Here is a 12,270-nt window from a genome sequence, read left to right on the forward strand (position 1 = left end):
TTTATAATTACCCTCTCAATGTAACATTACATGAACCAAAAAGTAAACTAATTTGACAAAATTGTCTATGCCGTCAGTCGAATCGATACCCATTAAAACTTCTGAAATATGAAGTTGGAATGTAATGTAGTGGCAAAACCTGATATGTGAGTAACGCTATCCGTGAGAGATGCATCGCTATTAAACAAAAGGAAGACAATTCATGAACGTTGATGGCGCTATCTGTTTGCACCCGGTTGCCATGGCGTGCGCGTAGAACATTAACAACACAATGAATATTCAACATGTCTGGAGCATAGCAACATAGTAGGATTTCCCGTGTCGAGGACTCAGCCATGTCGCTTTCAGCACCGCCAGCTCCAAAACGGTTCGATTTACACCAAACAAGTACAGGAAGGGGGCACGACTGGAGACCAGCGTACTACTTCCCAGCTTCAGATTTTAAGGTGAGAATTGGATTGTTAGATCGCTGGAAACAGCGATGAATTGGCGTTAAAAAGACAGGGTTGGGGTCAAGAGCCTGATCCAATGGAACAGCATTCACCGTCGGCTCTTGGCACATATATATACACGTAAAAGACAACATTATACAATATTACATGTTTTGTGTTGTCCCCGTGTTTGATTGCCAAGTGTACGTAAGTCACAACAGTTACATGTATTCTAATAGAAATGCGAACATGATGGCGCATTCGGCGATGCCATTGTATTTTATACATTTGACCATTTGGCGTTATCATAACAACAGCCGAAATGCTACGCTAGGAATCAGGAAGTCGCTCGACACTTTAACGCAGCTGTTCATGTGTGATCGATAAAATGGTAACTACAACAACTTTGATCAATTCCGCTGTCCATATTAATTTACCTAGCAAATGTAATATCTGGGGCGATTAGTTTCTACATTTGTTACGCCATTCTTGTGCCAAATTTATACCCATGTACGTGTCTATTTGTATGGCATAGTTTTACACCCAAGCAGTTCCAAAGAAGTCGTGTTGTGATGTATCACTAGCAGGGGACGAAACAAAAATGCCAAGCCTATTAAATTAATGTCGACAGCGGTTGGTAAATGTAAGATTTAATGAAAACTTAAAATAGAATATGTGTCGTATTCTGAAACAGTAGTACAAATGCAAGAAAACAGTGATATATAGTAAATATGTTTTGAAATGTTTGACCATGTGAAAAATGTAATAACTATTAGGCCAAAAAAAAATAAAAATCTGGTTCTGGTCAGGGTAAACTTTCTAAAGTGGTGCGACGACGCGCGTTTTTTTTTTTTTTTCCTAATTTTTTTTTTTTTGGCAAATTAGTAAATACACATTTTTGACACTTTACATGCTCTCGGAAGATGTCATACAACTCTGGAAGTTGGCACTGTTGTATGGCAAGTTTTATACGATGCGGATCAATCATCCATCAGGGCATCACTAGTCACATTTACAAATTTATCTTATCGCCCAGTGATTTGCAGTTATAATCCCGATTTGCAGTTATAATCCCATCCAAGATAATGAGTCTTGCCTTGCAACCACTGTATAATGTCATTGTGCAACTTGCAACGTTAAATAACGAGGAATAGGTCTGTCCAACGGACGTAGAGGAGGCAGTGTTTTCTTTCGAGCACCGTCCATCATCAGTCTGATACGCAGTCTGTATACGGTACGATGTTTGACACGTCTTTCCAACTCATCGCAGATGGAAAGACGTGTCGAACATCGTAGCGCATACATCCAGAGCTAACTGCTTACGCTACAGGAAAATCTTTGTATTCAGAAGGCAGAACGAAACGATCACCAGAACTAAGAACACCTCGAAAGTCAGCTGAATTGATATCAACATTTCGATTGCTCACGACGTACTCAAACTTCTGACATTTTCGAAACATGTGAGCGGTTTACCACCTAGCACAGTGAACACACTATTTCCCGTGATTCCCATCAACCACGCTCATCGTACATATTACGTACACATATCGTACGGGGGATTATGGGTATGCAACAGTACTAGAAGAAAAGGGTACCCGTTACCAAATAGAAGTGCGCCATCACACGAGTTAAATTTTTTCCGCTAGCCTTGCATACAGTATTGATCGACGGGGAATTGTAAATAAGGAACGGGAAAGCAAAAATTATCGGAAAAAAAAGGATCGACGCGGGGGTATTCAGGGCACGCGCGCGCTGACCAGAACCAGACATATTTTTTTTTTTGGCCTAATAACCTCCTGAATTATCGTGTCTCACAGCAGACAGTCTATCAAATTGCCATCAGTGTTGTTTGTATAGGACTGACCGGCATTAAAATGTCACGCCTAGACCTTTAACACCTTTTATATGATGATGGGACAATTTCTCCAATCTCATCACGGATATTTGTGTGTGCCTACATACATTTGTAGAAAGACAAACACTTGGTTGTTATCACTGTCCTAAAAATACTATAAACCCCAATGAATATTCGCTTTATGATTTATTTATGTGGAAAATAAAAGTGCTAAAATGAGTAATGATTTAAATGCCTTCTTGTACATGAACACAATGACAATTTGGAAAAGTAACAGATCATAGAAAAATAAAATAAAATTACTTGAGTTCATTCAGATTCTCTGATTTCAGAGAAATAAATCCCCATCTGATAACAATATACCAGTCTGGTAATTAGTAAAAAAAAAAAATTGTGGTTTTCTTCAAGTAGCAAAAATATAGGTTTACTGTGTAGTTGATACATCACTATACGAAAAGTCACATTTACCCACCTTTACCCAACCTGTGACCCACATAACTACCATCTCTGTCAAGGGGTAGTACGAGATGAAGTGACACTTTGACTGCCTACAACCCCCAGCTGAGAGTTCATCAGGGGTAAATTAAGTCAAAGGTGTCACTAACACTCGCCACATTTACACATCCTAGCTAAAGATTTACCCTGGTGGAAAGACATGGTCAAATGGGACTTTTTGTACAGTGTATGTGTGCAGCTGTATACGTGTATATCATAGAGGTTGGGATTTCTATTAAACAGCTATGATGATATCAATCAATTAGAATGTCATAAAAATTTAACATATGTCACAAATTATGATGTAATCATGTTATGTAAATGACAACGACTGTAACTCTAGTATAATGTTTTTGAGGTGAAACTATTTTCATCAATTATACAGTGATCTAATTATTTTGGGTAACTTATTTTTTTTCAGAAAACAATTCATAATCCCCTACCACCCTCTCTAGCAAAGCAAGATGAAATTATCAAGCCATTTGATACTACAACTGGTGATGTTCATGACTATAAGATAGGTGGAGGTGCTTATGGTAATGACATCCATAAACGGGCACCAGGCAGCTGGAAAGTACATTATGTTAAAGATCATCATGAAAAGGTAAGTGTTTATTCCAATGTTGAACTTGTTCATAACTGCTATCACATCACTGCCCCCCCCCCCCCATAACTCCAGCAGCATATTACCAATCAAACTCAGTTAAAAAGGTATTATGCCTAGGCTGACCTACTGATCACTGCCAGTGCCACGCTATCATACCAACAGCATATTATTAATCAAACACCTTTCCCCTCCACCCCACCCCCAACTTCCATAGTTGGCTCCTGGCAGTTGAGAGTACATGGTAGACATGGTCACGAAATGGTGAGGATGATCTACAGTCCCTCAATCACAGGACTGTAGTTGGTTCATGATCCCAGTGTTACAAGTCTTTAATCACCCCATCCCATCCTACTCATCAAGGACCTCCCATCACAGTCACCATTTTCTCAAGGCTTTAATTTGTACACACTGCCATGTAGAATATTGTGTACCATCTTATTATATTTTGAAAGCACTAAACCTGTATTGATAATATAGCAATATTTTATATATATTCATTTGCACACATATTTCTGAAACCCAGTTTTCTGTTTAGAATTTAATACTCGCTGTATAGTGAGGATGGTATGTGTGATTTCATTTTGAAATCAAACTTCCAACAACACAAATTGTAGTTTGTACGTCATTGAAATTGATGATACATACATTTAGCACTATGTTCATAATGCTAAAAATAAGTTGCTGTCAGTTCAAGAATTCCTTTTCTCTGTAGATTTGTAAGAATTAACTAAAATTTATATCCTATGTAATTCATATGTACTTTAGTCAACAAACCCTCTTCACAAGTAAAAAACACATGAGTTTTCCACACAAAAAACTATCCAAAAAGTTGCCTATGGGTGACTATTCAGCGAGTGACATCAGTTACAATTTTATTTTCAGGGTGGACAAAATTCTGATCCTTTATTGATATGCTTATTGTCAAGTTTAGATTATAACTTTTATTCCAACTAAGGTAATATCATTGAAGTCATTTAAGTGAGAAATATTTCAATATTTTCAGTCCATACTGACAGTGGGAGCAATTTAATACAACTATAGACATAAAACACATAAATTACCTTTATACAGCTGTGTAATTTACACCTGCTTACTGTCAACTACAATAGTTTTAGTCCCAAACAAAGACTTTGTATCCCAGTTATTTTCACTACATTTACCAGGTATTCCTCTTATTGAACAGTAAACTGAAAGACTTCAAAGCAGGCTCTTGTTTTCTGCAACAATAGCGTATATCTGTATCTAAGCTATTTTATGTACATCAATGATTTTTACTACCTTGGACATGTTTTCAGAATTTAAAAAAAAAAAACGATAATAGACAAGATTTGTAACATTGTGATTAACACAATGGAGCAATTCCTAGTAAAGCTGGTCCTGTAAATCATTCAACGCTGGCAGTGTTTTGTAACCATGAATCAGCCGTAAGGGCTTAGCTGTCAACATTAATTTACAAAGGGTGGCAAGGTTTTTCAACAACTGGTGACAATGATGGTGTTGTTATCTCTAAGAAGGATATACTAGTATTTTGTTCAAAAACAAAGTCTCATGTACAATTAGTAGTATTTTAACCCAAATTAAAATTTATGATCAATTTTGAATTTATGCCTCCTATAAAAGTTTGGCTTTCGGATGTAGTGTGTAATTAACTCTCTTTTTTCCTCAAGAGAGCTAGATGTATAGAAATATACATGTACATAAATTCGGAATATAAATGGTAAATTTGCATTATAATTTATATGACAAATAGTTAATTATTAGATGGACTAATAATTAGTGACATCCCATAGTTTAAAACAAAACAATAGAAATCAGTCAACATAAAGTATTGTATTCATGTACAAACTACCAGTAGCTGTGAAACTCGATAAGGAGAACACAAAAATGTCTACACGTAGATAAGCTCATCTTAAACCAAAGCCACTTTAAGACACTGCCCAAGATGCATGCAATGTCGCTGAAGAAATATCGGCTTTGATTTGCAAGAATGAGCAGTGGAAATTTGTATTATGATTATGAGGAAAAAAAAACTATTGACATTTCACTATATAGAGACTGTAGTACACAGGAACCTCATGACTAAGACTAAGAGTTAGCATAGAACTGACAGTAGAGGCCAGAGATGCATAGAGTCGGAATGAATCGATGAACACTGAGTTTAGCAGTGTAATGACAGCCCAGAAGTGACTACATGAACTTGCATTGTAAACAAACTGATAACTTTCTTATCTCCTATATCAGTATTTTCACCTTGTGCTGTTCATCCTTGCGATGTTGTCATCCTTGTGATGTTGTCATCTTTGCGATGTTGTCATCCTTGCGATGTTGTCCCTCAAGTTAAATCCAAAATATAAACACTTAATCAATAAACAAATAAATAACTTACACCTGCAATTTCTTTTTATCTTTTTCTGTCGTGCAGCTTCAGGGACGAGGTTGGAGGCGGCCCTTGACCACTGGTACCATGGAAACTGAATTCCAAGCAAATTACAAAGGACTACCATCCAAAGTTAACTTTGACGCTAAGCTTCCCTCCAATCCACTGCCACCTGTCTTAGATAACCACCACAGAGGAGGACCTGTGAAAGTAAGTTTTTATTTCGAAAAAAAAATAATCATAAAAATACTAAAAGTGTATAAAAATTTATAATGTGCCTGTCCTACCAAGAGCTCCAGGTGCTACCAATGATTACTCCTGTCATGCATCCTTAGTGACACAGTGGCCCAGGTAAAACACTGATGATTTGTTCAAATTATTGTAACAAAATATATAGTATTGTACTACTGAACTGTACAATCAGGAAATCTCATTGATTCATTTCTAATCATTTCTTTCCTCAGACTGTTATACCATCTACAGAAAATGAGGCTGTGAGAGGAAGACCATTCTTTGCAAGAGATCCAGCCATTCTTACAGAGCTAGATCCCTACATTAGTACAACACATAAAGATCACAGACCATTCACTAAGAGGGAACAAGAATCATATCCAAAGAAAGATGCCGCCACATACTGGAGGTGTGAAGATTATCCACAAGCTTGGGGACATGGTACAAAACATAAGTAAGTGTTACTCTAACTTCTAAGAGTTATGTATTTATTATTTTGTACTTTAATGTAACACATACATTGACGAATCAATGTGTGTAAAACTAATGAAACTAAATAGTAATACCAATGATACTACTGTGTGTAGAAATTGAGAATAGAAGTGGTTGAAATGTTCATCTTGGTTTGCACATCAACAGGCTTTTCAGGAGAAAATATCACGTTTTACAACTGTTTGTACAAGTTAGTGAAAGTTAAAATTTGGTAAAATTAGAGAACATAAACTCAGGATTAATAATAATGGATTAATGCCAATCTGTTTGTTATTTTGATGAAAACATGTAGAAAGTATAGAATTTATTTGATCACGGAGCTGTCAATATGTCATGTTGGATAATAACTTGAAGAATGTGTATCTTCTTTTATCCTGACACACTTTGCTCAACAAACTACTGTCACATGTACAAAGCACAGGACAAGCCCATGGTTAGCCACATCATTGACACCAGTGGGTCAAGGAGTCCTCAACATCATTTATCAATACTTGATCAGTGGTTACCAGAATTCATTGTGTCGGCAAATAGAAGCGATTCATTGACCTAAACATTTTTATCTAGCACTGGTTGTAACTGGGGTATCATTTTTTTGATCAGACAAACCAACAATACACATGTATATGATATTCACTGAAATTGTTAAAATAAAAATACTAATAATTAGAGACTAGTACGTGTCAATTAGGTCAATTTTACATAAAATGGAGGGTTGTGAATTTTTGGATGTGGACCCAAAAAGTCATTACATTGTCATTTAACAAAACAGTTTCTGGAAAGATTCAGTTACAGTTAGCGTAGTTTTCAGTCTCACCAACTTAATTTTACGAAATGCAGAATTTGCTAAAAGAAACCTTGATAGAAATTATTGCAGTTGATATGTTGATGAACCCCCTCCCCACACTTATTGCAGTCTCCATGTATGGATGAAATTTATTGCCTGATAAGTTCTCAAACCCCCCCCCCCACACACACACACACACACACCACCACCACCACCACCACTACCACAAACTCACTAACTAGTACTTGAAGGTGAAAGTTAATTTTGAATTTAAGTTTTATTGAAATCATTACAGTGGGTGTGGATTGCTGCTATACTTAAAGTGTGTAACATCAATTGACATCACAATGTTTCAATTCATATATTTATTTCATATAGTTGGAAAACTAATTTCCTTTTTTTTTTCTCTTTTAAACAGTCCTCTTCCAATGGGTTCAGTACCTAGAGAAAGACCACCAATGAGAGATGATATCTGGTTTAAAACAAAGATCAAGGAGCCAGTCAGGTGGCCAGAAAAGTTTAAAAGAGTTCCTCACAGGTAGGTTGAGTTTAAATCTTTTAAGAACTGGCAACCATTGAGATACCTCGAGTTTGCTGGTCAGATACATGGGCTAACACTAGTAACAGACTCTGGGTTCATTAAATCAAAAATTCCTGTTCATGGCACAAAGGAAAATAAATACAGTGTGTTATGTTTTTATCAACAGATTAAACTCACAGATTCAAGGATGACCAAAATTTAAACCTCAATTTTCACTGATATGTCATCAGCATTGTCACATGTGTACTGTTGATGTCGTTGTTTGTTTGTTTGTTTATTAAATCCTACATGTATGTGAACTTGCCTAATTATAAATACTGCAATTCTTAGTACAGTATACAAAGAAAGAGTCAGAACCAGCCCTCTAGCTTTTCAGACACAAAGAATACAAAATGAAAAAAAATAGTTGTCACATATGTCTCAATTGTAGATGGTTCTTGTGATTGTACTACTATGGTTGACAATTTTTTTTATTTTCTTATTACAGTGGCATCAAATCAGAACACCAAGCAAGATACACAGAGCCATCAGACCTACGAATGAAGGAAAACTATTTATGTCCCATTGACACACCCTGGACGCTTCCCAAAGCAGGACCAAAGGAAATCTTCTCAGTTCCACACATGTACGACACAGAATACCAAACCTACGCGAGTGGATCACCTGTCAAAGTCTAATCACTGCACCCCTCTTATTTGTAAATAGAACATTCCTCCTATAGAAATTGTGTGGACTTTATTATGAAATAGGTAGAGATTATGGATTCCTCAAAAGAACTTTTTTTTTTATGTGTACATAACAATTTTGATAAGCAGATATGTGGATATAAACTCTGAAATTATGGATAAAAATTTTAGAAGTACTAATAAACCTATATCTAAATCAAAAAATATTTGAAAACTTGTATTTTTTTTATGTCACACTAATCGGGTGTGCGTGTCTACAACATTTCTCCATTTCAGTAATATGTAATTCTGATGTTTATCTGTCAACACTTTATGTAATGAATTTTATGACAGATAAGCTTTGAACACATTGAACAAGTTATCATGTGTTCTCCCTTTAATCACACTGTAACACATTTATCAAACTATTTGGGGTAAACAAAACTTTCTTTTTTCATAAATAAGTCTTGTTGAAGTGAATGCACACCATTGCAACCAATTGGTTAAAGTAAATTGTTCACTACAGTAGAACTCGGTTCAATAATCATGTCAGTGATAGCCGAGGTGATAGCCGAGTTTGTAATCACGTCAGATTGTTCATGAACTTCACAAAGATTCAGCATTGCTGACACTTTGAATTGCTGTATGTTGATGTTGTCAGCAATAGGATATGGAAAATCCAAATGACAAATCTTTCAGTCCATAGCTAGTCTAGTTCCTATACATGTACGGTAACACTATGATTTAGAGACCACGTTGGCATCCAAACTAGTCCAGAGCTTGAGGGCTTCAATGGAAAGAAGATGACCTTTCAAAGCTTTGCATTGTTTGTAACGCTTATTTAGTTTTAGCCCGAATAAAGATATTTTGTAATAATAAAGAGGGGTTCATGGTACATGTATATCAGAAAATACAGAAATATTAGACCCAAATTCAGTAGTTCATTTCAATGTACTCTGAACATTTCACTGGTTCATGTCAAAACAGTTGATGACCAAACACAAATTAGGGGTAATGCTCTAAAGTTACACAACTCATGCTAAAGTGATAATGAACTTTATAATACACTTTTATTTATCATTTTTGAACATTTTACAAATGGCAAATTCATAACAACATCAAAGTGTTGGAAGTATACAATTTCATGTAAATAGCAAATAAGTTTTCCCATTCAGGTAGAGAGTTCAAAGAATCAAAGGTTTGACCTTTTTTGCAGTGAGATAGGACCTCACCCATCCTTTGTATAACTGTAGTGTTGTGCATTTTGATTGAAAACCTTTATGTAAGTTAAACACAAACACTTCCCATGGTATAAAGTGATATAATTGCAGTGAAAACCAGACACGATATTATCTGGCATGGGTTCCTCATAGTTTGACAGTTTCCTGTAGCATATGAAATCATCCACTGTTGTATGGTTTTGACAGTGAAAAGGTGCTGTCAAGGTCACTGAACAACAGCATAGGGTAAGCTTAGGTTTCCAACCAGTGCACTTTTCAGTAGAGGACTTTCAACTGTGTTGTGTCTTTTTCTAGATTTAAAGGCCAACGCCTTAAACATATTGTGATGTATGAAACAGCCAACATTATACCACATGCAGGCCAAGTCACAAATTTTATGTATTTTAATAGAAAATGTGTAATTTATGATTTCATTTCTGGTTTCCAAAGTTGTGCCAATTATATTTACATAATGGCTGCTGTAGGACTTGAATATGTTAACACATTAAAAATCCCCCTACATTATTTTCCAACATTTGTTGTACAGAAGCTTGGGTGGGTATTATATCATTCCCCAATAATTTTCACCCAGAAAATACTCCTAATGTGAGGGTTTAGGCAAAATAATAATGACATTCCCCTTATTTCACTCGTACTTTCCTGGACTGAATGAGGCAAAACATTGAGGAATAACATAATTACAGTCACTGAAAGAATAATGATCCATACATTCTGTATTATTTATCACAGTGTGATTTAAATCACAATTTTTTTCAAAACACCTTTGCCATTCACAGTTTTTAGGCGTAAGCTGGCAATATGGATGTTAATTAAGTGTTGATTAATTGTTATGATGCTGGGATGCTTATTTTTGATTTTTGATTTATAAACAATTATATCATGGCTTTCTAGTTGAAAAATCAATGTGAAACAACATTGACAAAGTCTGTGTTTGTAACTCAATATATTGCAAAAAGCTATTTTAAAAAATGTTTAAAGTGTTTGTTATTGTATGTACAATAACAAACATTTTACACATTTATGAACCCTTTGCAATTTATTGAGTTACAAACAATTACCAACTCTTCATCCATATGACCACCTTAAAAACAGAAATATCATGGTGTCTTGTCTAGTGAGCAATGGATGTACTATGGACATTGTGCAGTGTGTGTATGTCTAATTTTGAAAAAATAAAGTATCTCTTTTTGATAAAAAATACATGTATATTTGTGCCAATGTTTTCTTCCATTTTGAGGCCACAAAACTGCCACTCATCAAAACCAAGAATGCAAAAATAAGAACATTACCAGTATTTATATGAAAACATAATTCTATCAAATGCCAGGAATCCAAGTGCCCAATGTCAGCAAGTGGTCAAGAGATTTGTAAATATATGTACTATAAATGTATTTAATTGTGTGGAAAGAAAAATAAACATGTTTGTATGTACATAGATACATACATACTGTCATACATGCATACATACATACATATACATACATACATACATGTACACACACATACATACATTCATACATACATACACACATACATACATACATACATACATACAGACAGACAGACAGACAGACAGACATACACACATACATGTATACATACATAAATACATACATACATACACACATACATACATACAGACAGACAGACAGACAGACAGACATACATACATACATACATACATACATACATACATACATACATACATACATACATACATACATACATACAGACATACAGACATACATTGATGAATAATGAGATGCAATCTCTTGAATCCAGTTCATCACTAACTCTATATTGTGTACATAATGATAATTATTATGATCCTGTTAGCTGGCATGGTGCTGAGATGACGTCATTTTTTTCTTGTTCTTGATTCCAGCTTTTAAATTGTTGACATTCTCAGGCTTTGTTAAAAAAATAATTTTTTTTTTTTTACCAATTTTCGCTGATTTAAGAATATTTATGTAGAATGTAAGGATGATTCACTGTGATTACATTTAACCATACGTATATGATTTAATTGAAAATCACATATCAGCTTAAATACGTATACTAGGGCAAAATAATAAAAATATGTGTTTCTGATACCGGTTTAAGCCTCTGACCCTAAACATTTCTTTAAAACATTTCAAACAAAAAGATACAGAATTCTTTATCTTCTTGACCTTCATGCACTTCTGTTTTCTTTCCCCAGTGATGTATGTACATATTTCATCAAACTCAGTATCACAGAAGGGGTATTCTGACTGACATTTCCCTTGTTTTTGAGTCACGGCAATATTTTACAAAAATAAAACCAATTAAAACGATAAGCTTGATTTAAAATAAAATAAACTAAAATCCCGACCTCCCTATCCTTTTTTTCTGGCACCAAATTACCCAATTAAGTGAAAATTATTGAAAGTAAAATGTTATTATTTTTTTATAGTAGTAACACAAACAGAGCAAACCACAGTCAGACCATATATAGAAATGAACAGCTGTTATTATTTTCTCCTTTTAAAGTACTTTATTCTTGTTTTTCCCACCTTAAGCGCAGTAAACA

The 12,270-nt window shown here is 35.0% G+C and overlaps 1 protein-coding gene across 1 annotated transcript; it reads left to right on the forward strand.

The window, feature by feature from the left end:
- Positions 1–282: 282 nt before the first annotated feature.
- Positions 283–10,859, forward strand: LOC144448350 (stabilizer of axonemal microtubules 3-like). Its single transcript, XM_078138556.1, has 6 exons — positions 283–446; positions 3,203–3,385; positions 5,811–5,975; positions 6,230–6,450; positions 7,691–7,810; positions 8,301–10,859. The coding sequence occupies exons 1-6, from the start codon at positions 336–338 to the stop codon at positions 8,488–8,490; spliced, it is 990 nt and encodes a 329-aa protein (XP_077994682.1). The 5' UTR covers positions 283–335; the 3' UTR covers positions 8,491–10,859.
- The last annotated feature ends 1,411 nt before the right edge of the window (positions 10,860–12,270 follow it).

This window comes from Glandiceps talaboti, chromosome 17, assembly GCF_964340395.1.
Source record: "Glandiceps talaboti chromosome 17, keGlaTala1.1, whole genome shotgun sequence".
Taxonomy (NCBI): domain Eukaryota; kingdom Metazoa; phylum Hemichordata; class Enteropneusta; family Spengelidae; genus Glandiceps; species Glandiceps talaboti.